Consider the following 27,452-nt stretch of genomic DNA (forward strand, 5'->3'; position numbering starts at 1 on the left):
CAACACCTTAACCCCTGTTGGGAAGGGTCGTAGCACGGGACGGTGAAAATCCTAAACCGCATGCTCTTATATGACAGTAGTACGATTGCATAGTGCCACCGCGTCCCATACCACGGGCCACCAATGCACTCGTTTCCAATCCGACTACGGCATCTAGTCTATTAATGCATTATGCACAATGATGTAAACATCCATCACATAAGCATCTCATCACTTGGCATTTAGAAAGTAAACATAGCACACATGCATAACAATGTGAGGATGACTAATCTACATAGCATATTCATGATGGCATGACTAGACTAGATACAATTAAATGAATGCCAAACAATGCCTTGAAACAAGGCCAAACGTCCTCTCCCCACTTGTAGTGTACAAGGATTCCTGTTCGGTACGGGTGAGATCCGGTGCGAGAAGCGTAGGATTTGGTGAACCTAACATGAGTGAGCGGGGTTAGTATGTCACCATTTTAGGATCAAAATTAACGAGATCCGATGACAAAATCATGTTTAGAACATTAAAAGAAGGTCACACGTCCGATTTGGGTCCAATCGAATGTAAAAATCACATTCAGAACCTCTCAAGTGGGTCAAACAGGTGGCCCACCTGTCTGGCCCACCGGTTGGCCCATCGGTTGGCCCACCGGTCTGGACTGGTGGGAAGGTTGGCCCACCGGTTGGACCACCGGTTTGGCTTATCGGTTGGGCCAGGGGGCCTGCTAAGACTGGTGGGCAGGGTGGCCCGCCGGTTAGCCTACCGATCTGGCCCGCCGGTTGTGTCCGAAGGCCCTGCCCTCTCAGGCGGGTGCCCATAGGCGGGCCAGATGGCCCACCGGTCTTGGCGGGAAAACTATTGTTTCTTCCCAACTTCCTCCATTCTTTGGGGATTCAAGTGGGGTTTTTTCAAACCCATTCTTCACACATTTAATGTCTTATAGGATGGTTCTAACCTAGATCTAGGTTATATTCAAGTGATGGGAAGCCATCTTACCTTCTTTGCTCAAGAACACCTTCAAACCCTCAAAATCACTTCAAACCCACAATCCTTCTCCAACCTTATCAATACCTCTTCAAATCCTTCAAGATCAACACATAAATCATCTATTAAACCTTAGATTCATCATTTCAAAGGGGATTTACAAGATCTCAAGAAACCCTATTCGAATTAAGGGTTTTACTTGGGTATGGTGAATGTTTAAGGAACCCAACTTTGCTTACCTCCAAATGTAGATCTAGAGTTGAAGATCACTCTTCCGGCGTCGGAATGGGAAGATTAAGCTTCGGCGCCGCTGAAATCCTTCTCTTCTTCCTCTTCCTTCTCTTCCCTTCTTCTTCCCTTTCTTTTCTCTCTCCTCTTTACTATCCTCACCAACGTACGAGTGTCATAAATGAAAAGAAAAGAAAATCATAATTACTATATATATATATATACTTCTTAATTAACTACTAATTCACATGGATGGGTCACTCAGGTGGGTGGGTGCGCCCACCTAAGGGCCAAAACTTGGGATTTTGACAGAGTTCGGGCCCCGGCGTGACCCCACCCCTGGCATACGATGTAATATATGTATACACCTTAATATACGGCAACAATACCTGCTTTATCCGTACATGGCCTTATGATAGGTGCATGTACACGGCTTGGGTACTCCCGTCTCTTCTGGCACTGGCTCGGACTTGTCGGGCCAGTCGGTGTTTAAGGTCACCCTTGCCATCATAGTCCATAAGGAGTCCGCTCTAACTCTCTCCGGTTCGGGTCCTGCATAGTTAAACCGGGTCAACCGTGTAATCAGACCGGGTTTAAGAAGTAGGGTATTACGTAAAGCCTTTTGGATACTCTTACTTATGAATGCATCATGTCAAAATCTCAAGTTTTATATACTTTCAGCTTTTATGTGAAGTCTTTTAAGTTTTCCCCAACCCCTTGTCCTATTATTGGTTTCTACAGGGTTTATACTTGCATATTGTGTGTGATTAGAGCATCGCGCTCTGATACCACTGTAATCACGTCCCGTTCCCATAGAACCGGATCGGCGATTGAGTTCCCTCCAGGTAGCCCAAAAATCATCAGGATAATCTGATACAATAACCACAACACAACAAGCCACAAATAACAAGGAATATAATATTGTAATATAGTGGAAGTCTTGTTGTATATAAATAAAGGAATATAATATTGTAATACAATGGAAGTCTTGTTGTATATAAATACTTGTAAATCTTCATATATTATTGAGACCCAAATTATTATACATAGTATATCTACATATGGGTCCGTAGGCATAATATGTACACAAGAAATAACAATTTAACTATCAAGAGCACAAAAGGGAAATATACCAAATGAATCAAAAGAGAATCGTAAATAGGAGTCTACTACTGTTGCCCTGCAAAATAGCTCTCACATGGTTATCCGCATCCGTGGTCAAATCCATCTGGGACCCACCAATCCCCCATTGGAGGTTCATCGATGGACCTAAAATGGGTTCCTCTATGGAGTAACCTACAAAATCATTTAAAAAGATGTGTACACGAGGGGTGAGCTCACTAGTTCAGCAAATGAAAAGAAAGACTCACACAAACAGTTGCAGTCAAATGATACTATGTACAGTGTGATTCATTTTAATCATATTTCACCTAAGCAATCATTACTAGGTCATAGGTTACATGCTACTCACAACTATAGTACGCATCTGCCCCAAGTACGAGACGCGTCCTCCATCCTGCGATAAGCCTATAGGGTTGTCGAAGAACGCTCGTTGTGAGTACTCGAAAAAGTCGTGAGTACTCAAAAAATTAGATCGTGGTTAAACCATAACAAAAAATTAAACTGTATTATTGGCCCCCTGAATATATCACCAAGGTTTTCACAATTGTCCTAATGATCAGCCATACGTACTTCTAACCACCACAGCGATCCACGATTGATGCTTTCCCTCAGTGATAATCCAACACGTAAAACCCTATTGAGAAGTGTCGTAGCACGAGAAAATGTGAAATCCTAACCACATGCTCCTATATGAGATAGTACGATTGTATAGTACTTCCACGTCCCATACCACAGTGTATCAATGCATTCGTTTTCAAGCCGACTAGGACATCTATTCTAGGAATCACACACATGTCCGATAAATCATCATCATAATCCATTATTAATAATCTATGCTCAAGGTTCATAGCAAGTAACAATTATTAGGAATATAAGGATACAACATGTTCACTTCTAAATGCATCCAACATCAATCAAGCATATGCATGAGAATGGCATTCATGATGTCAAGTTAATATATGAATGAATAAGATGTAAAAAACACTCCCAAAGTAAAATCAAAATCCTCTCCCCACTTACCTATTCTTGTAGGAGAATATGCACTCACAATATAGGTAAGATCCGAAGTGAAGATGAATGTCTCAAACCTAACACAGATAGGAATATAGAATAAGTCCATTTCAAAATTATAAAAAGACGTAAGATATGGTTACGATGCGTATAATAACATGAAGAAGGTTGTCAATGAGTTTGAGTTCTATCGGAGCTCATTTGGGCTACAGGTGGGTCATAAAGGTGGGTAGGTGAACCCACCTATGTAGTCTGCTCAGACCTGTGGATCATACCGGCAGGTCTTGTACCCGTCGGTAGAACTCGGGGTTAACCCATAATTGGTGGGTGCTACCGACGGGTCATGGTACCCGCCGATCTTAACCGCTTGTTGGCCCAGAAGCCCAAGTAAGACTGGGGGGTCACACTGGTGGGTCTGACTACTCGCCGGTGCTACCCACTAGTGTCCTATGGGTTTTGCTATTCTTCCACCCTTCTTCATCCCACCTAAGGTTGTCAATCGGTCCGGAACCAGGTGTTCGGTCAAGTTTCGATTTCGGTTCCAAGGACTATTAGTGTGATCCAGAACCGGACCAAGTCCTGTCTCGGTTCTAAAAATTGGTACTTGTACCTGACCTATCCAGTTTCGGTTTGGTTTTGGTTCCTATTTGGGAACAAGCAATAAAGGGCAAAGATCCCTAGCTCAATGGCCCATTAAGATTTGTCTCAAATGCCCAATTATCTACAATATGGTAGATTGGATGAGTGCCAACATTATATCTATAGATAAACAACAATAATTTTCAAGTTTCGTTTCAAGAAAAAACACATATACATTAGAAAGATAAGAAAGCTCATACGAAAAGTTGCAACGCTGTTGAAGTTTGAAAATCAAACAAGTGCAACATTATAGGAGATGGAAAACCAACCTACTATAATGTTGTTGAGAAGAATCAACCGATTAGCCTTCGAAAAATCATGAAAACAGAAGAAGGGAAGCTTTCAGCCACTACAACTTTGTCTAAGATAGAGAGTCGCTGCTATGCTAATAATCGTGAGAAGAGGATACATCAAACTTGAAGAGTTATAGCTAAGTAGATTATTTAACTCACGGTTCATGAGTCCTAAGACAAAAAAAAACTAAAAAAAAAAAATAGGATTTTACAGTTGGACTATAATGATAATTCTAGAAGACAATTTATCATTTAGGTGATTAATTATGTCGGTTTACATATAAATTACGTCAAATTTTTAGTTAAAGAGGAAAAAGTGACATTAAGTTATTTGGTCTGGTTTTGGTTAGATCCATTGATTCTTGGCATAAATCTAGATCCGAACTGAATCGATTTATCAATACTTATTTTAGATCTAGGATTTAACCGTATTATAATGGGTTGGATTCGATTCATGGGATTCGTTCCGAAACTGGATTCGATTTTCGGATTTGGTTTCGATTTGACACCCTTGATCCCACCTCTTGGGAACCCAAGGGGGTTGTTCCCACTTCATCTCCCACACATTTTAGGTTTCATAGATCTAAGTCAACATCAAGGTTTTGGGGAATGAAATCATACATTGGCTCAAAAACCCCAAAACCTAAGATCTCTTTTCCAAACTCAAAATATCACCTCAATACCTCCAAATCTTTGTATTCCTTCCTCAAACCTTCAAAGAAATCACACAAGGGTTCCATTATCTCTTTGATTTGACCACACACAAAAGGGTTTCATCACATCTCAAGGGTTTATGGCGTTAATTACCTCAAAATGTAGAACTCAAGGCACTAGATACTATTCGGGCGACGAAAAGGTAAGACCGGGCGACGAAAACCAAGGGGGAACCTTTTTCCCTCTTCCTTCTCTTCTTCTTCCTCTTTTCTCCCCCCTCTTTACTCCTCTCACCATACTTGTTGAAATCATAAATGAGAGAGAGATATATAAATGCTATTTATACCCTAGTGTTTTAAATATCTACCAGGGCTTATTTGGTTTTGCCCCCTTTATGGACCAAAACACATTAAATCGCGATTTCGGGTGAGATAACGACATTATCGGACACACGTGATTTCATTCCGGTGAGGAACCCGAAATACACATGCTCACCAAAGTTGGGCCTGTTGGGTCCACATTTCCCCCACATGTGGGTCACACTAGTGGCTCTCGTACCTACCAGTGACCACCCACCATTTAGTCAATACAAGGCCAACATTGATGTATTTTGGTGGGGAACGGGTCTATACGCCCCATCTCACTCTTGCCATGTGTTGTGGACTAGATTCTCATTATCCAACAAGATATCATACCTTTCCTATTCGTACATGGCTTTATGGTATGTGCAAGGGTACCGGCTCAATCTTATCCGACCACCCCGCATTTGATGTCACCCTTGCCATCATACACCATAGGGCACCCATCTCAACCCTTTCTGGTTCGGACCTTGCAAGACCAAACCAAACCAACCGATCAATAAACCAGGTTTAGAGAGCAGGGCTCTACATGTATTGTGAATACCCATTTAGGGCTAACATGGTTAAGTTTATAATTGGGTCGGTCAGTCTCGAACTATAATCGAGCTATCATAAATGGACCTTAGCTGGGCTACAAACCTGATTATCCGTAAACAAGTCTTCCCAATGTCAATGCAATAGTCAAAGTACTCAACAAATGTCTAAGATTTAACCACAAAAAATTTCTTCGATTCTTTGATATTCCTCCTTCCCTGCCATATTAATCAAACAATCGTTCCATAGCTTTTAGAATCTTATGCTAATTCACACTATATATTCTAAGGGATCATCCACCATGGCTAAAACTTTCAAAATTGTTATTTTATGTGTACTTAAATTTTTTTTTCTCATCTTAGAAAAACTTTAGGAGAAGTTAGAATTATCTTAAAAACCATTAGTCCTCATAATTGATGACCAATTGCCTTTCCTACGTGAGCACCATATAGTCCTTGCGCCTCTATTCTCTTACCCTAGTCCAGTCGGACTCCGAAGATAGAAATTGGAATCCAAAACTTTGAAGAAAGTTGTTGAAATCTCCAAGTAGACGATTTTATTTGTCGTCTTTCTAGTCCTCTGTATGGTATTGGTTGTTGTGATTCTTGGAGAATCATATCACCGCCACCACATCATTGACCCACGATGGTTGAAGTTAAATTGGGAAAACTTACGCTGTTGGTGCACGAGAAGGATCTCCATAAAATCACTCAACGGATGGGAATGATTGAAGACTTGAAGGAAGAAGTAGTGCAACAAAGCCAAAGGGAAAATGGAAAATGAAGCAAATGGGTTAGGGTTTTTAATTTTGGGCTTTTGCTTTACTTTTCAAATTTATTGGTGGAAAAATGGGGATTTCAAGTAGTACTAAAGAGGTCAAGCTAGGTCGGGCTAAAAGGAGTCGATTAATGCTAGGCTTTTAAATGTGTTGTACTACCTAGATAAATGCCTGACACGTTTATTAATCGGGCTAGTCTAGGTTGGACTCGATTAGGCTTAGAATTGACACCTCTATCTATACCAACTTGGTGTGCAAGTTTTGCATAAAATATGATTAAGTGGCGCTCAAAACATATTAAATGACCAACCAACTCAGCTTGGAAATAACAAAACTCTTCGAAAGCACTTTCAATTGTTGATTTCATATATTCTATGAATGCTTTGAAAAGAAACAATAGACACCAAAGCTACTCCCAATATACAAAATCATGCTTATGAGGACTCGTCCATCACCGTGCACAACTTTCCAAAGGATGACAAAAATGAGGTGTTTATAGAATGCTTATTTTTAATTGACGATACCCTATAGTTGAAAGTAAAAGATTTAACTCATTTTATTAAGGAGTGAGCAAAAGCAATTCTAAAATCTTGTTTAATGATATGAATGGATAGAGTGGATTCAAACAACTACCAAAAACATACAGATATAAAATAGGGATCAGATAATGTCAACCAGCTATAACAGCTTCCAGTCAAAGTCGATAGACCTATCCAACAATTTGATAACTCAAACGCAGTAAACCAGATAAGGGTACATACCTTTTCGAGCTAGATACAACAAATATGATGAATAATGAGTGTCAATGCAGTGAATCAGATATTCAGATTGGATTAAATATCTTCCAAGCTAGACACAATAAATATGATGAGTGGAAATCAGTGGTTAAGATAGCAAATAGCCATTCCACCACAGATGATGTTATTTGATCGAACAAATGAGACATTCCATGGCCAAACATGCAGGATCCCACAATTTTTTGGGAATGGACACCCTATTTGGCCAAATATAGCCTTGAAAAGTAATGCTAAAGTCGCACTCCAAGGCATCTCCGTCTCAAATATGTATTTAAAGTCGTGCTCTAGGGCTTCTCCATTTCAAAGGGCATTGAAGTTGCGTTCTTTGTTTTGTAGCTCAGTTGGATAAAGGTGAGTACTCTTATTTTTCATTTTTCTTCTTGTATATTATTTTGTAAAGTATATCATGAAACTATATGGCTTGAATGTTTGAGTAGCATATTAACAGATTGAAGTTTGGATTAATCAGGTGGATCGAGGTGTCTTAACACTTAAATTTATCCGTTGTCTGAAATGAACTCACTATTTGATCGGATTAGTTCAGATGGAATCAATAACTTTATTTGTGGGTCTTAGATTCTAATGCATGTATTGATTGTGTTATTGAGAATAGACCTTTCCACACTTCTATTCTCACATGTATGTGTTGGTGATTTTCAAACTTGAAAAAAAGTCTATAAAAAAGTACTGGAATTAGAATCATCATAAAACCTTGAAAAACCAAAGGGAGAATCCCATACATTGTAGTCACAAGATAAGATGGGGAAAAAGTTTGGCTGCAACTATTGACAGCCAAAGAAATAAAATATTCACTTCTCCCTAGGGTTCACAAATACTCTCCTAAGTTATAGTATTTTCCAAAATGTCTTTTTAGATTCCATATCTTTGATTGCCATAGGTGGCTGCAATCCCGGACAATAGCTAAATTTCGTCCATAAGATGACCCATAAAATTTTACATATGACCCATCAAAGGAGTCTAATAATTCCAATAGTTGGTTCATAAAAGGGCCTCTAGCATTGGTATGGTGGAACCTTTTACCATTTTTGTTATGAAAATGATTCATTACATGGCGAAACTATGAAAGGCATTCCATGGTCCATCTATTTTTTCTTTTCATGTGACAAGGTGATATGGTAACTCTAATTGATATATATAGAGAGGGTTGAAATTTGGTTTGGTCACTTATAAATTTTGAAGCAAAATTAAAAAGTGTCTCCTTATGTATTGTCAATATCCTTTTAATTTGAGGTTATCCATCAGTATTCAACAAATTTTCGATTTCAATAATTTTTTAAAATGAGAAAATCTTATTGTACCAAAGGTTAGGAAAAAAAAAGTCATAACTTACTTTTGTAGCCTTTTGGTATGACACAATGTTTTTTGGGAAAGGATTGGGTACATCGTCAGGGTGCTTTGCATGTGCCATCTTCTCTCCTCTCTTCTCTCCTTAGATAAAACTCCCTTGCCCTCCTGTGTCCAATCCTATGATTGGTGTATACTGATATGATGTATGCTGCTAATTTATCGTAAGCTCGTGACATGCCTAATTCTTTTTTTTTTTTGACGAGGATAAATCCTATCAATTATTTATTTATTTTATTTTATTTATTAACGAAGGTCTGGCTAGTCCCGCAAGCCCATACTGACCCCATAACCGTAGAGATAGGGTCATACCAGAGTTAAATGAGAATAATTCAACTTTCACTAAAAGCAGTGAAGAGCACTAAACACCCCATGTGAGTGACCCAATGTGTTTCGAGCGGGAGTTGAACTTAAGACTTCCGAATTTACAGCTCGTACCAAGTTCATTACTCACCAACTGCGCTACCCCCTTGAGTTAAATCTTATCAATTCTATACATGTCTAATTGTTTATAAAATATACATTCTTTAAATAATGGTAAATCACTTCTAAATTATTTTGAAAATCTTATTTTATTTATTTAATTTATTTTAATTTTTTTTATTTTATCCTCATTCCTCACATTAATTAACCCCCTAAAGGCCTAAACCTGTCAGTGGGTTGTTCACCCACACCACCGCCCCAAACCCCAAAAAAAAAAAAAAAAAAAAAAAAAGACACTTCTTTGGGTTCCAGACTTCCATCGTGGACTTCTTTTCTAGGAGCATACAACAAAACCAAATTGAATCGAACCAAACTGGAGCCCGCGTCCTCTACAGCTTGTTACCCGGTTCGGCTTTTGTCAAAGAGTTACGTAATCCTGTTTCAGAAAGCGAGCGCGACTGCGCGAGAGGTATCAAAATCCTTTATTTTTTTCATTCATATTGTTTCTTGTTTTGTTACCAGAACGCGACATGTGGACAATAAAGAGATCAACGGTCAAGATTGGGTGAGAATTATTACATCTAGTGCGTTGATCTTAAAATTGTCCACGTGTCGCGTTCTGTAGATAGCAAAATAAGGAAAAACAGGGATGAGAAAAATAGAGGATTATTTTCCAGAGAGGTAGAGAGATCGATTTGCTTATTCCGAATCTCTCAAGGAAGAGAATCTTCCAAAACTCTGAAATCAAGGAGAAAAAGTAAGGGAAGCGAAGAATTGGATGAGAAGAAGCGAAAATGGAGGGCGAAGAGGAGCGGCAGCTGAAACAAACAATGGAGGATGAGAAGAGAAATAATAAGAGCTCTGTTGTTATAAGGATCCCTACACACGAAGAGGTCTTCGAGATTTCTCAGCCAAAACCTCCTCCTTCCCTCTTCCGTCCCTCTTCCTCATTCTCTGAAGCCTTTTCTTTCTTAAAGAACACCGAATTCTACACAGCTCCACCTGAACCACCACAGCCTTCGCTGAGGGCTGATAACGACACTTCTAGGTAGACTCTTGACATATTATTAGGAAATTAGATTTCTGGTTGTCTGTTTGAAACTGACATGCTCTGCAATTTTTTCTCCTGTAGCCAAAGCCAAATTGCACAAGCAGAAGCTCCTCCTTCTTCTTCATCTTCTGCTACGGCTGCCGTTGGTGGTGGTGGTGGAATTTCTGCTTCTGTTCCCTCTTCTTCTTCACCACATGTTTCTGTTCAGAATCGCAATGCTATTCTTGTAAGCCATCGGCAGGTTAGTATGCTTTCTGGTATGATATGGTACTGGGTAGGGTCCATTTTGTTTTTATGACTTTAATCTATGGAATTTCATATGAAAAAAATGACTTTAATCTTTGCAAGCTTTCGTTTTGTTTGTATTTACGAAAATCGAAGCGTTGGGGGCTCGGGCGGATGTTGGCAGGGAGGGGAAGGCCAACTGTCTAGTAAAAAGTTCATTGTTAGCGTGACTTTTCGTGTCTAATATGGATTGTAGCTCTTACTAGTTCTAGATATGTACTAGGGTTCCCTAGGTATGTTGCTAGAAAATAAAAGCAACTTCTTTTATAAATTAGAGAACATGGAAATTATCTATTCTGAAGCTGTTTAAGGCTGGATTTTTTCAATGCACTCACTCTCTCTCTCTCTCTCTCTCTGTCTCTCATGGAATGTTAAAGCTGCCGTAGCAGTTTGAGGGTTTTGACATATATATTTTTTTCTTTTCCTTAAAGTCGGTACTCAATTTGATGTATTTGTAGTTCTTCTTAAATTTCATACTTCATAGCTTGACTTTCCTGTTTTCTGGGTTGCACAGAAAGGAAACCCCTTATTGAAACATATCCGAAACGTGAGATGGATGTTTGCAGATGTTGTTTGTGATTATTTGCTGGGCCAGAACTCATGTGCTCTGTATTTGAGGTCTGTACTTCTAAGCCATTTTTAATTCTGCGTACACTTGAATTGAATGCTCAATTTTATGCACTTCTTCTGTTAATCCTTCTATACAAGTTAAAGAATCAGTTACTGGCCTAGTGTTGACGATCCCATGAAATTAATATGACTAACTTGGGTACTGCCTAAGTTAGATGAGGTCACCACGAGTTGTGCTCATGTAGGCTACCCCTGAAATTATACTGGTTGCTTTGTTAAGTTGAGACAGTTTGACTGAATCCACTGGGTTTGAATAAAATGTTTTGGGGGAAAATTGAGAAGCATGAATCTGTAGTTGGTACTTTACCCTTGATAAGGGCTGAGAACTATCTAGGCAAGAGGTGAATTCCTGGTGGTGCGGAGCATTTGAGAAGAAAAGCGGAGTGTTCTAGAACTAAGGCACTTGTGCTATGGGTTGTTAGATTAAAAGAATCTCAAAGCATATTTGGGAATGGCAATGGGGGTCATATACCCATCCAAAGGTCTTTAGTTAAAAGTACAACACTGAATCTACCTCTTTCTGTCAATCTACATAAAGCCTGTTTCTGTGGCAGAAAATTGGAGTAACATGATGGATATCGTGTGGCATGGGAAACAAGGGAACATAAGCTTCACATGGTAGACTACAACTTGGTCTGAAGGAGGTAATCGGCTTGGGATAAGACTTTGAGAGATGAACATTCCATAATTGGTGGTTTGGAAATGGAGTGATGCTATTGGCTCAAACATAGTAGCTTTTCATGGCATAGATCATTAGGGTTGGGTGGTGAAAGAAATATAAGAGCTAGGATCAAAGCCAATGTTTATAGCACATGCATGTCAATTTGATACTTGCAAGAGACGCAGAAGGGGAGAGCTGGTTCTTGAGATCTGATAAAGATCACCAAAATACTTGAAAAATTCTCATGTTATAGGTCATTGTTTTTGGATTTGAAGAGCCTTTTAATTGAAGAATTATTTTTTAGATAGTAGTTATTAGGAACTCAATAATTTGAAAAAGTGCTTGATGCTAAGTATGAAAACAGAAAGAGGAAACTGAGCACTTGGGGTACCTACACCATTTGATGGAGAGAAATGATAGTACTATCAATGGGTAGGACTTGAAGTCCTTGACCTCCCTTCCCACCACACGTGGGCTTTACAAAATGTGAACGTGAAAAGTAGAAATTTTAAGACCCGCTTTTAAGTGGATGGGTGATTCATAGAGTTCTTAGCCCCACCTTGTTTGTGGTGCTAGCCTTCCTCTTTGCGGGATGATTTGATTAACTTAAATAGTTATAAGAATGGGCAACTGAATGATGTCATTCCATTTGGTTACTTGGTACAGTGTAGAAAAGCCTCATAGTTGGTTAAGTGTAGAGATGAACTATATGTGGAACATCAACTCTCTATCGAAACTGAAAAAAGATATAGTCTAGGTCACCCCTTCTCTGCATATGATGCATATTCACTAACTTTGTTTCCTTATCTCCCTTTCAAAAATCTTAGCAATATACCCACAATTTCATTCTAACTTGGTGCAGACTTAGGAGGCTCAGTTAAAAATGATATTTCCAAGTGTCGAAGTTCATGAGCATCATAATTTTGGTCCTGCCATTTCTGCAGATGTAAAAAAATGTAATAAACAGTCAACCAAGAAATCTACAAAGTTCACTAAGTTTTTTAGATGTTTTTGATACCTATTCTCTTTTGCTTGAATGGGATACTTTGCTTCAAGAAATGTAATGTTTTCGCAGCTAAAACATTTGGAAAAGACAAGTACTGTTTCCTATTCTCTTGGTAAATTCAACACTGTTCACTATTATTCAGAGGATGGGGCATCAAAACATCAAAGATGAGACAACCAAGTTGGTGCATATATGTAGGGAAACCAGCTGTGTGACTTAATTTCTGGCTGAGTACTGTACAAGCGTACATGAGGCGGTAATGACACTGAAATGCTCCCTGGTCACATCCTTTCTATTTAACCTGAGGACACTAAACATTCAAACTCAATTCATCTTCTCAATCTGTTCTCTAATTGAACATTACATGCATTTAAATAGTAAAAGAACATCAACATTAAAGGAAACCTACTCTAATTTTGGAAACTTAAATTAATTGGAAACTAAATCCTAGTAGCTATCACCTACTTAAGTTACCAAAAATAAAAGATTACATGAGAATAGAAATAAAATCCTAAAAGATCCTACTCGTCAAATACCCAAATTGGATCTGGCTCATCTCTGTCGGGATACCTAGATGGGTTTGGATCGGTCCATGGGTGTGCATCTACATCAACTCCTATAGTGTTGAGAAAAACTCGTCCACGAGTTTTGCAGAATGGGAGAATCAACACCAATCAATCAACATTTATCCTTGCTTGTATGAACTCACCATTGAAACCATGATCGAATGCTATAAAATCCACGTTGCGAAGTTCATTGGTGAAGTAGTGACTCAGGAAAATAAAATCGATCGGTTCATTGAAGAGTTCAACCGATTTAAAATTTTTCACAAGTTGATCTTCAATTTCCAATGATGCCATCTCATCTTCCACCACTGGTGTCTCATCTTCCACCATTGGTGACTCATCTTCTAGCTCGTCTACCTATTGCTCAATGGTTGAGATCACATAGTTGAAGGTAGAGTGTGCTTGGGTGTTGATGTCCATGCAATGTCGTTGAATCTCATCGAGCTTCTCTCGTATCAGTTGCATTTGTTGATGGATATCCAATAAAATATCTAGATCCATCGGTCAAGTTTCCTCTTTGGAATAACTATGGACCCACTATGGCATGTGAACACTTAAGGCAAAGGGAAAAATGATAGAAGAGTAATTAAATGTAAGTTTAAAGGGGATGGCAGAATGACAATTAAGTTGAAATCTTTAAGTCAATGGTAGTGATTTGAAAGTTCAAATAAAAATACAAAAGACTTCAACTCATAAAAGGGGAGGGGTAAACTTGGAAATAAGGGAGAAAGAAAGATAACTAGGAATAATGGAAGGATAGAGGGGCAATACTGGAAAATTAGAAGAATGAAGGAAAGAAAAGAACAAAAAGAAATCGTTGGGAAGAAAGGGGTTACTGCTAACCGACAGAAGGGGTAGTGAGGAGTTTTGCTTCTTGGTCGAACCACGGAAGCCAGCGAGGAAGGAGAGATCCAGGGGTCTTTTTTGGCTGCGGCAAGTACAGGCAGAAGCCCAGGGATCTTCAAATTCAACAATGGATTGTGATTTCCATGGAGGTTGTGATCAGCAGCGGGGACTTCGCAATGAAGAAAGTTGACATGCAGCGGGTAGACTGGGAACTAGGTATGTCTGCTTTTTTTTTTATTGGTTCAATCTTGCCTCTCGCTGCCTCTTCTCTTCTTCTACCTTCGCTTCCTTCTGTTTTTCCTTCTGGTTCTATCTTCTCTGTCTACTGCTCTGCTCTTTCTTTTTTTTTTTTTTTCACTCGGCAGAACCCTGAAGACGAGGGGGCTCAATTGAAGGAATTACGAAGGGGGGGTTAGGGGATTTTTTTTTGTTGCTGCTGCTGCTGTCAGAACCCTAAAGGGAGGGGAAGAGTTTGATTGACAGTTACAGGGTGAGATTGGGTTTCGGTAGGAAACCAAGGAGAAAGGGATATTTATTTTTTTGGTGGTCAGTCTTGGCAGAGAACTGAACAGAATAATGGGGAGGACGAAGGGGAACAGGGAAAGAACGAAGGAAGGATCCTTCGGCTCTGATACTAAGTTGATGGAGGGCTGGTAGGGGAAGGGAAGAAATCCTTGAGATGCTCAAAGTTGCAGGGGAGAGGGAGAGAAGTCGCACAAAGAAGGGGGAGGGGGGAAGAAGAATCACACACACAACCCTCAGGCTGTCAAACATTCAAACTCAATTCATCTTCTCAATCTGTTCTTTAATTGAACATTACATGCATTTAAATAGTAAAAGAAAACCAACATTAAAGGAAACCTATTCTAATTTCGGAAACTCAAATTAATTGGAAACTAAATCCTAGTAGCTATCTCCTACTTAAGTTACCAAAAATAAAAGATTACATGAGAATAGAAATAAAATCCTAAAGGTCCTACTGGTCAAAGACCCAAATTGGATCCGGTTCATCTCTGTCTGGATACCCATATGGGTTTGGATCGGTCCATGGGTGTGCATCTACACCAGTTCTACTCAGATTTATGGTGGGCCCAACATCCATTGAATATGCACTTGTGATCCGAATCATTGAAGTAGGGGTATGAATCGGTCAGTTTGGCCTGGTTTTAGTCATGTTGAATCAGTTTTAGGCATGTATTGGGCTAAGCCAAAGCCCAACCATTAATGTGAAGTTTTATTTCGGTTCTGGTTTTCCTTAACAGGTTCTTATCGGTCCACTATTGGTTTTCCAATATACATATATACATAATATATATAAATAAATAATTGAAAATTGTTTTTTAATTGGTTTTTCAGGTTCAGTTTCGTTTTCAGTCGGTCAGTTGATCAATCTGTTCAGTTTCTAAAAAACACAAACTGAAGCCAAAGCGTTAATTTTGATACCCTCACATTGTAGCAATTTCTTTGAAATTCAAGGGCCTTGGAAGATAGAGGCTCTTTTCCTGAATTATGTTTAAATGATTTGGTGGTACATAGGGTAATTCCCTAGGAGGTGATGTGGAATTCGCTGGTGCCATCTAAAGTTTATTTGTTTATATGTGACTTGTCATCGTTAGACAAGTTTGACAATTCGGACCTTGTAAGTGAGGGATTCACATGCTTCCAAATGTGGGATTTGTAACTTAGAAGAGGAAGATACTCTAGAACTGCTGCCACATTGCAATGTTGTTGCTCACTTGGAGTCTACTGGAGGTCTATAATGCCTTTGGAGCAAACCATGTGTTTATAGGTGAGAACTCCATCATCAAACAGGGTCAGAGTGGTTTGGGATCTTTTTCCTTCAGAAGTAGGATAGTGTTTATAGTGGGTGTGAAATAAGATATTTGAGTGATTGGGGGAGGAGAAGGGGGTAGGGGAAGGTGAAGGCCTTAGATGTGATAGAAAATGAGACAGAAATGGTAGTTTATCGGGTATAGACCTCATTATTGGATGATGTTCATTGTAGACTTGTAATAGATTATTTCTAGTTTGGAGCGACTTACACCAAGGAAACCAATTGGACTAATGTCGGGTTAGCTCTTTGTAATTGAGAGGCTGCTCCTGAGATCGGCCAGGGTGTACCCTGCTCATCTTTCTGTAATTAATTACTAGTTAAAAGGGAATGGAAGTTGAAACTTGAATGTAGTCTTACAAAAAGGTGTTAAAGTGTTAACTACCAAGTGGTGAACTTCAACTTATTTTGGACCTGTTTCTAAATTAAGCTGATATAACTCTATTTTAGCTAGCTTAACTCATAACCATTATTTGACCCCCACTTTTGATATCATTTTGTTCTGAATCCAGATATAGAGAAGCGGTGCAACCTAGTGATTATAGGTTGCTATGGGTCCACAAGAATGTCAAACAACTTGCTGGATCAATTTAACAAAGGAAGAACATCATGGTAATATCAGCTCTATGGACTTAATAGTATCTTATTCAACCTAATGACTCTAAGGCCCAGCTTGTTTGATGGAAAAAAGAGGAAAAGGAAAAAAGGGATTTTCCTCAAAATACCAAAAACCTTGGTTGTTTGTTTGTTGGGGTGGGAAACTTATTAGACAAGGTCATTTAATGCATAATTGTTGTCTGTTGATGTGGTAGTTAAATTTTCCCACCCCATTCACTTTCAAAGTCCTATCAAAATTGGTAGGACTTCATGGAAAAGTTGTTTTCTGGGGGACCCCACTAAAAATTACGTATTCCATTATTTCATTTCCTTGTCAACCCAACTCACAATATGTGAGACCCAATTCAAAAGTTTCCCACCCCTTTTTATCCGTCAAACAAACGGCCTAAAGGAAATAAACCAGCGAGACTCGGTCTTGTTCCAATTGAGAGAGATCTCTCTGCTATGACCTTCAAATGGTCTGAAATTTTGGATGGAGGTTGCTAATCCATAGTTTCTGAAATCCAACAAAGGGTCAATTGAAAAACCCCTCCTGGCAGAAGAGTCGTGCCCAGACCTGATTGCAGGTTCACCATTACAGAAGAGGAGGGCTTTGTGATGGGAACCCAGGGATTGAGTCGCCCTAGGGAGACAATCAGACACCCAGAATACAAAGGGGAAAGAAGAAGAAGTGAGAGAGATAGAACAATGTGAAGGGAGTGGTGGTACAATTAGAGCAGGGTACCGGGAAAGGTTTGAGGGAGTGAATAGCAGAAAACAAAAAAGGGAGAAGAGCAAGAAACAGGAATGAAATAGGGAGAGAAGAATGAAAATTCCTGGGAGGGAAGGGAACTGAAAGCAGGAAAGATGAGGAAAGGAAGGAGATGAAACTACACAACCTCCAATCTCACCGCAAAGAAGCACAGTAAGCAATCGGTAAATCTCAACCCTCTTTTTCCATACTAAACTAAAATCCATGATAAGTGCATGATGCATGTAAAATAAGCAAAAGGCTCCTATGTATCTAAAACAGAAATATAAATAGTCTCAAACTAGGAAAAACTGCAAAAGAGCTACCTTCCTACGTATTCGACTTTGTACCAAAATAGAACAAAATAAATAAAAGAGATGATTACATGTTATCCCCCAACGTAGCAATAAATCCTATCAACCCTTCTTGGACCAAAAAGCCGGGTTGGGCCAGTTTTGTCTCGGCATAGGCTTCCACAGTGGGTCATGCCGGTCCATCCACATCAACGCCACTGCATCAGGAAGAGAATTTTGTAGGTTATAAATTATGTAATAACTGTTTTTAATTACCATTTGCTGCAGTCTACGGTATCATCTGCTTCATCCAGATTATCTCTATTATCGAATAAGGGAGCTGCAGAAGAACTTCAAGCTCCGTGTGGTTCTTTGTCATGTCGATGTGGTATGCAGTCCTGCTTTTCTATTAACTTTCTATTCCTTTCAGTCCATTTTATGATTGGGTATGCATAGAGTGATTAGAAACAGCCTCTCCTGTGAAGCAGGGGGTAAGGCTGCGTACATTTGCCCCTCCCAAACCTGTAGTTGCGGGAGCCTCGTGCACTGGGTTGCTCTTTTTTAACATGCACGGAACAATTATATGATATTTTCACTTTTATCCTTTATTTCAGGAGGATGTAGTCAAGCCTCTACTTGAAGTTACAAGGACAGCTCTGCTTCATGATTGCACTCTTCTATGTGGGTGGAGGTACCAAGCAATTTCTATTTCTTAGTATGGTGAACGTATTGATGCCCAAAGATGAGATATTAAGCAACTTTTTCTGTTTCCCCCAAGTTCTTCTCTATATCTTGGCTCATTACTTTTATGCTGAACTTACATCATCTCTCCTTGATTTTAAATCCATTAGAGAACAGCTTTTATTTCTTTCTTGATGGCTTCCTGGTATTTTCTAGTTTGGAGGAATGTGGTCGATATTTGGAGACCATAAAAGTTTATGAAAACAAGCCTGCAGACATTATTCAAGGGCAAACAGATACAGACTATTTATCTCGGGTATTTATCCATTATTGTTTTGTAACTTATTCTGTGATGAATTTCTTATCCCACATGAAATATCTTACATGAACTATGCTCTCTTTCTCAGTTTGAGAGCATTATAGAATGACTCCACTGAGACTGATCTTTTTTTTTCTCTCTTCCAATTTTTGGTGGCAGTTGCATCATTCCCTTACAGCGGTTCGACGTGTTAACAAGACTGATGTTGTTACTCTTGGTTCTAATTTTGGGGTAAGGGTACTGATTTGCATCAGAACATTCATAATTGCTGACTTTGCGTACATATCAGTTATCTATGATCTGAATGTGGCCTCAGTTGATTGCACTTTTAGGCTATGTTGCTCTTTTCAACATTTATGAGGACATAGCCCTTTTTTCACGTTTTTGGGTTTTCCAGTTAAGGTCTGGAGTCAAGTCCTGGCTTCTCACGTTTGTATTTCCTTGTTCTTTTACCTAATAAAATTTTGTTGCATTGGAAGGAAAATATTTTGTGGTTGATAACTTTATCTTTACCATCTTTTTAATTTGGTGATGTTATGTCTTGACCTGCAATGGCTGTTACTTTATGACATAAGGAGCTCCACATTTCTTCTTGGTTCTTTGTATTTCAGCTTCAGATTTTTTACTCAGGTTTGATGTTTCATTGCAGTCTCTTTCCCGCATCATGGATGCATCCATGGAAGACCTTGCTCGATGCCCAGGCATAGGTGAACACAAGGTAAATTTATTACTGCACTTTTGTATTAGCTCCTTCAAGCCTTTCCAGCCATTTATTTGGCATTTTTCTTTTTGTCCTAGGGGGTTTAAATGTGTTAGATGAATGATGATGGAGAAATATCTGGAATGTAGTGAACAAGCAAGTAGTTGGACTCTTTAGTTAATTAGAATATGCAAAGTTTGAAGTGTTATTCTTGGTATCTATTATTTTCTGTACAACTCAATAGTTTTGGTGAGAACCCAAAAAGAAAAAAAAAAAATCTGGGAAAATGTTATTTTATTGAAATTGTAGACTGTAGAGTACACCGGTACAGATTTGTTTTCTTTATATATATCTTATTATACTAATATATATTAAGTTATTAATTTAGATTGCATTTGTCTTGCTTTTTGGACAATTACATGCCAAAACTTTTCCTGTATGTAGAAAAGAATTTTGTTCCGTCTTTGAAAGTAAATATGCATGAACCCCAAGGAGGTAGCGGAGTTGCCAAGGGACTTTCGCCTTAGGAAGCGTGTGCTTTTGAGTTTGACTCCTTTTATCTCCTTGGGGATACTCACACGGGGTGTTTAGTTCTCTACTTCTCTTCATTGCTTTCGGTGAAAGTTGAATGATTCTCATTACCCCGGTATGACCTAGTCCATGCGGTTGTGGGGTCAGTATGGGCCCGCATGACTAGTCAGGCCAAAGGCCTGGATACCAAAAGCATGAAAAATTGCCATGCTGAAAATTTGCCGTTTGTTATCTCAATAAAGAAATTTTCTGTATGCTGCAGTGCTTAGGACCACATTTACATAAACTGAATTAGTATTCTGTGTCAGGAGCACCCAAGGATTATCCTGGTAGTAGGGGTGATGCAGTAATATTGACATGTTTGGATTGGCACAACCCTCTACAGAAGCCCAAGCCGAGATGGAAGTTGGAACAGGCCCAACCTTGGTCCAAAGGGGCTTGGTAGTATTTATTTCCTTTATTGGGATAGATAGGTAGATTGTCATCTTTTTATTTTAGGAGATAGCTATATAGCCACATAGTTGTATATTAGTACTTAGTTTTAGTTTCCTATTTAGAATTAGTTTCTTATTTTTAGAAGTTTTATTTTCTTTTATATACGTATACTCAAGGATCATTATGTCCAGATGGGGTCCCAATAGAAGTGTGGAAGAACCTAGGAGTATGTGGGGTATCTTGGTTAATCAATCTTTTTAACAAGATTATGAACGTAAGGAAAATTCTAGATGAATGGAGAAGCATTGTAGTTCTGATCTACAAAATAAAGGTGATATTCAAAGTTGCAATAACTATAGAAGTATAAAACTAATGAGTCATACTATGAAATTATAGGAGAAGATCATTGAAGCCCGTATGAGATGAGACTCATATCTTGGAGAACTAATTTGGTTTTATGTAATGTAGATTCATGGTAGAAGCTATTTACATATTGATGAGGCTCATGGAAATATATAGAGCCTACAAGAAGGATCTCGATATGGTCTTTATTGACTTAGAAAATCCTGCATGTTCTTGTGAAGAGAGGGGCGTCGAGTAAATATGTGGATATAATTAACATATGTATGAGGGCGTGGTGACTAGTGTGAGATGTGGGAGGTCAAGGCAATGAATTCCCAATTACGATTGGGTTACATCAGGGATCGGCCTCAAGCCCTATATGTTTGCACTTATCATGAAATTAACCAAGAGAATTCAAGACGAGGTTTTGTGATGGAGGGCTGATAGGGGTAGGGAAGAAATCCTTGAGAAAAACTTAGAGTTGCAGCGGAGAGGGGAATCACACAAGAGCCAGGGGGGAGAAGAAGCACACAGCCAAAGGCTGCCAGACCACACATGCACACATTCAAACCAATTCTTAATTCATTCTTCAATTCTGATTTGTCTATTAGTTACAACCAATTTAAAGGAAAAATAAAAGACATAAAAATAGAAACTCAACTGAAGTAGAAGCTATCCTAAACTAGGAAGCAATTTATAAAAGGAAACAAGCTCTAAACCGACTCTCTAAATCCTATGCGAACCTAACTTGCTAAAATAAAGTGAATAAAATAAAATCCAAGACAATCTTGCTAAATAAGGTAAATTCCTAAAATCCTACTAGACCCAAAACCAATATGGATCTGGTTCATCTTTGTCCGAAAACCCAGATGGGTATGGATCGCTCCACGAGTGCGTATCTGTATCAATTCCCCCGGTGTTGAGAAAAACTCGTGGACGAGTTTTGTAGAACGGGAGAATCAACACCAATCGATCAGTATCCATCATTGCCTGTATGAAGTCACCATCAAAACCAACCAATCGAATGTATGAAATCCATGACGCGAAGTTCATTGTTGAATAATGACTTAGAAAAATAAAATCAATCGGTTCATTGAAGAGATCAACCGATTTAAATTTTTCCACAAGTTGATTTTCAACTTCTGATGATGCCATCTCATCTTCCACCATTGGTGACTCATCTTCTGGCTCGTCTACCTATTGCTCAATGGCTGAGATCACGTAGTCGAAGGTAGAGTATGCTTGGCCTTTGATGTTCGTGCAATATTGTTGAATCTCATCGAGCGTCTCTCGTATCAATTGCATTTGTTGATGGATATCCAATAAAAGGTTGGGATCCATCGGCTAGGTTTGCTATTCCAAATCACTATGGACCCACTATGGCAAGAGAACACTTAAAGCAAAGGGTGGATGGAAAAAAGTAATTAAATGGAATTTTAGAACAAGATGGCAAAAGTGTAAATAAATGGAACTTGAGATGAGGATGGCAGGAGAGTAAATATTCAAAGTTCAATTAAACCACAGGGATATCACGTGTGGGGGTAGGGGTATACTTGGAAGCAAGTAAAAAAATAAGATAGAAAGGGATAAAAGAGAATGGGAAGGGGTATTATGGGAAATAAACAAAAAAAGAATTAAAGGAAGGGACATAGGAGTTGTGTGGGTGCAGTCGTTATCAACAAGGGGAGGTATTCTTCAACCTGGAGACGAAAGCAATGGAACCAGCAGGGGTTCAATGGGTTCTACTGTCTAAGAGGAAGCTGGCGATCAAGGATGGTGACTTCAACTGTGACGGTGGTGGTGGTTCGAACCAGGTATGTTCTTCTTCACTTCTTTTGGTATCTCTCACTCTCTTTTTTTTTTTTTTTTTTTTTTTGCAAAACCCTGGAGAGGGTGTCTTGATTGAGATTTTGGGAAAGAAAAAGAGGTTCGTGGAGGTTCTGGTTCGGCTTCTCTGTTTGCAGCAGTGATATAAATATTTTTTGGGTTACTCAACCTTAGTAGGTAGCATTCCGACTTCTCTGTTTTGCAACAGATTCATTTTTTTTTTTGGCTTCTCTGCTGCTGTTGTTTTCCAGCAAGCAATGAAGGAGGGAGACGATAAGACAGAGATGGGTTAGGAAAGAAAGTGGAATAGGGAGAGAACGAAGGAAGGACCCTTCGGCTCTGATACTAAGTTGATGGAGGGCTGATAGGGTAGGGAAGAAATCCTTGAGAAAAACTCTGAGTTGTAGGGGAGAGAGGGGAATCGCACAAGAAGGGGGGGGGGGGGAGCACACAGCCAAAAGCTGCCAGGCCACATAGGCACACACTCAAACCAATTCTTAATTCATTCTTCAATTCTGATTTGTCTATTAGTTACAACCAATTTAAAATAAAAATAAAAGACAAAAATAGAAAATCAACTGAAATAGAAGCTATCCTAAACTAGGAAGCAATTTATAAAAGAAAACAAGCTCTAAACCGACTCTCTAAATCCTATGTGAACCTAACTTGCTAAAATAAAGTGAATAAAATAAAATCCAAGACAATCTTCCTAAATAAGATAAATTCCTAAAATCCTACTAGACCCCAAACCAATATGGATTTGGTTCATCTTTGTTCGGAAACACAGTTGGGTATGGATCGTTCCACGAGTACGTATCTGCATCATTTTGTGGTGTATGTTCTTCACTGATGATATTGTTTTGATGGATGAAACAAAAGTAGGGATTAAATCCAAGTTGAAGCTATGGAGATCAACCTTGGAAATAAGAGGTTTTAAGATTAGTAGATCAAAGACGGGGTATATGATGTGTAACCTTAATCTCACTATGATGGATAATAATATGGTGAAAATTGAGGAGAGAGATAATGCAAAGTGACTAATTTAGATATCTAAGGTCAACCATAAATAATGGTGAGATAGAAGATGATGTTTCACAAGGAATTAAAGTGGAGATGTGCGCCATAGTTTTGTGCGACAGACGTATTAAGGCTTAAAGGAAAATTCTATAGGATTGTTGTATGAGCGGCTATAATGTATGGAGCGGAATGTTGGGCAGTTAAGAAGTGTCATATAGAGAAGTTATGTGTAGAAATGATGAGGATATTAAGATGGATGTGTGGCAAAACTAGGAAGGATAAAGTGAACGTATTACAACTAATTTGGGAGTTGCCTCGATCAATGACAAAAGATTTGGGAGTTGTCTCGATCAATGACAAACTCTGAGAAAGTCATTTGAGGTGGTATGACCACATTTAATGGAGGCCTAGGGATGCCCTAGTAAGGAGTGATTTGATTCCAATTGAAGGAGCTAAAAGAGCTAGGGGTAGACCTACAATGACCATAGGATAAGTAGTGAGGAATGACTTGCATAGTTTGGGTCTTGTCCCAAGTGTGACTTTAGATAAGCCGATTGGAGGGCAAGGATCCATGTAGCCGACCCCATTCAGCTGAGATTTTCCTTACTTGCTGGTGTTGTGCTCCTTTCTTTCAATTTTATTTTTCATTTCTCTTTTTTTTGTTTTTGCGCAGATCCATATAGCTGACCTCATTAAGCTGGGATAATGTTGAGTTTGTAGTTGTACGTGTGCTCTACGATGGAGATTTCAGAGAACTGAATTATTACTGGATTGCTATGAGTTTCTGTCTTGCGTGAGCATTACCTCCGCAGTTTGATACTGTTGGTGACTTGGTTCTTCCTCCCTTCCGTAAGATCTATTCAATTTCTTCACTTCTTTTCTTCTATTCTCCTTGTTACTCCCTACTTTCTATCATCCTTGCTTCTGGTCTCTTATTTATTTTCCTGCTAATCCCCTTTCCCATTGCTATTGGTTTTCTGTTCTAGTGGGGTACCATAGTTTCTCCGTGCTTGCTCCTGATCTCTCTGCTCCTTGTCCCTCCACTCTGAGATTTGGAGTGAAGGAAGCCCCTTTAAAGGTGACTTGAGCCCTAGAATATAAGCCCTAGAACCACCCCTGCTGTAAGTTGGTACTCTGCAAATAAATCTATTTCCTCCCAACTGCCTCCTGTAATTTGTGAAAACTTTCTTTAGGTTGTTAGTTGCTGTTTCGTTTGACTACCACTTGGAATCAACAGGGCTTGTGGTTGAGAAAGGCCCCAAAATTGTGGAACCGTTAGAGCTTTGACAAAGGAGTTCTCTCCTTTGTATTGCTGCTGGTTCCCGCCACCTGGTTTGCGTCTAGAGGTAGGAGACGACCCCCTCCCCCCTCCCCCTCCCCCCTCCCCCATCCCTACACGATATTGTCTTTTAAAGTTGATTTCCAATATCATCCTCCCCTACTTTCTTAGTCATATCCTTTTATTTATTTTGTTCAAAGTTTACCCCTGTTCAATAATTCCTGTACCCTTTTATCTCCTTTTCTCTTTTACCTGCCAAGTAAACACTTAAGAAATCTGGTAAATTTCCAGATTGCCACTATTACACATTGACCTGATTAGGCACTTGGGTGCGCCCATAACGATCCCAAACGGAGTTTTCGAACCCGAGATTGCATCAATGGGTGGCAATGGGCGGCAATGGGCAACATGACCTGTTTGATAAACATGCACATAACCTACTTAGAAATAAATAAGAAGTGAAACAAACATGACCTGTTTTTTATCCTTCAACATAATCACGCAGTGTCAACTCAACTGCATATAAACCATAAATAAAACCTGATGCAGCAGTTTAAGGTTAATAACCTGCAAAATCCAGTACTCTCAAGACATTGAGAGTTTCAACTCACTAAGCCTTAGCCGATTACTTAGAGTTTGTCTATGTGAATCCTGTTCCACCATTCCAGTATAGGGCCATTTCCACTGGTAACAAACCCAAGCATTAGGTAAAGGTAGGATTTTTCAGGGCTGTGCCAAAGTGTCCGGCCAAGGGTTTTTTGAAAGTGGTACTCAAGACTTTCTAGTGAGGTGATGAAGGTTCTTATTCGGACAAGACATTGGAAAGCGGCCAACCTTACCAATGGGTGACGGGGAGGATTTGTCCGTTTCCAGTGATCACAGTGTCTAGGTAGTTGAGCTCCTTTATTTATCGTTTGTGCCATACACGGCAAATTGGTACGACCTATTCGATTGAGAGGCATTACTCTCTTACGGGCTACCGTATCCACAGTATCCATAAGCTTTCAATCCTTGGGAAAGAGGGAAAGAATCATTCCATGAGTCGGCAGAACTTTCTTTGCCGCTCCAGGCCCCTTAGCAACGCTTTCATCTGGAGCGTAAACATGCAATTATTCGATCCCCGATTGCATACAGAGCCCCTTTTTCCCAAGGGAACCAATGGGCCTATTTGGTATTCCTAAGTGCAAACTGGCATTTAATAAGAAACAGGAAGTAGATGGGCTGGTTAAATGTCGCCCTTTATTTGAAATCCTGTTCTGTATGCCTTATGAGGGCATATGAAGGGGATTATTTGCGGCATGATACGGTTCTGTTTCCTGTCTCTTTGACAAGAACCGGCCTTCCATAATGTATTCCTTCTTTTCATCATAAAATGATTAGAAGGGACAAAAAAAACTTGTGTTGTTTTATGGAGCATTTTATGAGGCATTTCAGTTAAAATCCTGTCTCTTTTAACTTCACCAGCATTTTTTTCCTGTGGTAGTCTGACAAATGTTGGTGGAAGTAGTGTCATGTATCAAATACCCGTCATAGAAGTTGAACCATGGAGCATACATCTTTTTGACTGTCCTGCCAAATTTTTTTTCAGGTAAGACGATTGTATGAGACATTCCATGAACCATTCAAGCGTTCTGCATTCAGCCGACCCACTGCTGTTCCTGAAGCTCCTGTCCAAGATGCTGCTGCACCTAGTTCAATAGACAATGATGTGGAAGCTGCGGAAGAATGTATTGCAACAAAGCAGAAGAAAAAAGACCCTGATTTGATAATGAAATCAGCACTGAGTGCTGCTTTTGCCAAATATTCAGATAAAATTTGTAAAAAGAAGGAAGAAATTGTGGATCATAATGATGAAGATTTTGATGTTGCTTCATCGAACGAAAAACCTCGAAAAAGGAAACCAAATGAGGAGGCTGCAAGCTGAGGTAAAATATTCTAGATAATGAATGGAACTTGACAGAACATACATTCTGTGTAAGCTTGAGGGGTTCAGCACTTGAGAAATTGCAAGGAAGCAAGAAGAAGAATCACCCTTCCTTGGCATGAATTATCGACTGAAAGATATGAGATCGTTGCGAGGTTTCCTATTGTTGATTTGCTTCTGGGCCTATTCAGTCGGAGCTCCATCTGTAGTAGTCTACTTGATGCCCGACAGTCTGTGTCCTTAACTGTTGTTTGTGAATAGTGTTCGTAGTTAACCCAGCTGTAGGCCAAATGCACCTTGTGAAACCAAAGTGGATAACTTAACCTGCCTTTTGTTGGCATGTAACTTAGGCTAGTCCATTCATTGTTTGATTCTCGGATCCCTTTGTTATGTACTTTATTATAAAATTCAAAATTTATCTGTAATGAAAATTCTAATGATCTGTCACTCTGTACCGACTCTTCTGTTTCTGTTCAGATAATCGGTTTCATGACTCATGTTAGTTAACCACGCTAATCTGTCACACTAGAGGCTTGCAAGCTTTTGGGTTTCAGACGTGGATCTGTTCACCCACTCATGACAAATTATGGCATACAACTTGTGTATTAATCAGATATGGTTTTTGGGTTTAAGAAATTTGGGGACCATAGTGAAAGATATGAGAAACTTCTTATGCCATCCCTCTTCTAAACTCTTTAA

At 39.2% G+C, this 27,452-nt stretch overlaps 1 protein-coding gene across 1 annotated transcript; it reads left to right on the forward strand.

The window, feature by feature from the left end:
• Positions 1-9,845: 9,845 nt before the first annotated feature.
• Positions 9,846-27,204, forward strand: LOC122071242 (DNA excision repair protein ERCC-1). The gene is made up of 9 exons (XM_042635565.1): positions 9,846-10,229; positions 10,314-10,473; positions 11,032-11,135; positions 17,987-18,086; positions 18,313-18,389; positions 18,596-18,695; positions 18,858-18,929; positions 19,348-19,416; positions 26,418-27,204. The coding sequence occupies exons 1-9, from the start codon at positions 9,976-9,978 to the stop codon at positions 26,751-26,753; spliced, it is 1,272 nt and encodes a 423-aa protein (XP_042491499.1). The 5' UTR covers positions 9,846-9,975; the 3' UTR covers positions 26,754-27,204.
• The last annotated feature ends 248 nt before the right edge of the window (positions 27,205-27,452 follow it).

The sequence above is a fragment of the Macadamia integrifolia genome, unplaced genomic scaffold (assembly GCF_013358625.1).
Source record: "Macadamia integrifolia cultivar HAES 741 unplaced genomic scaffold, SCU_Mint_v3 scaffold_198A, whole genome shotgun sequence".
NCBI classification, from domain to species: domain Eukaryota; kingdom Viridiplantae; phylum Streptophyta; class Magnoliopsida; order Proteales; family Proteaceae; genus Macadamia; species Macadamia integrifolia.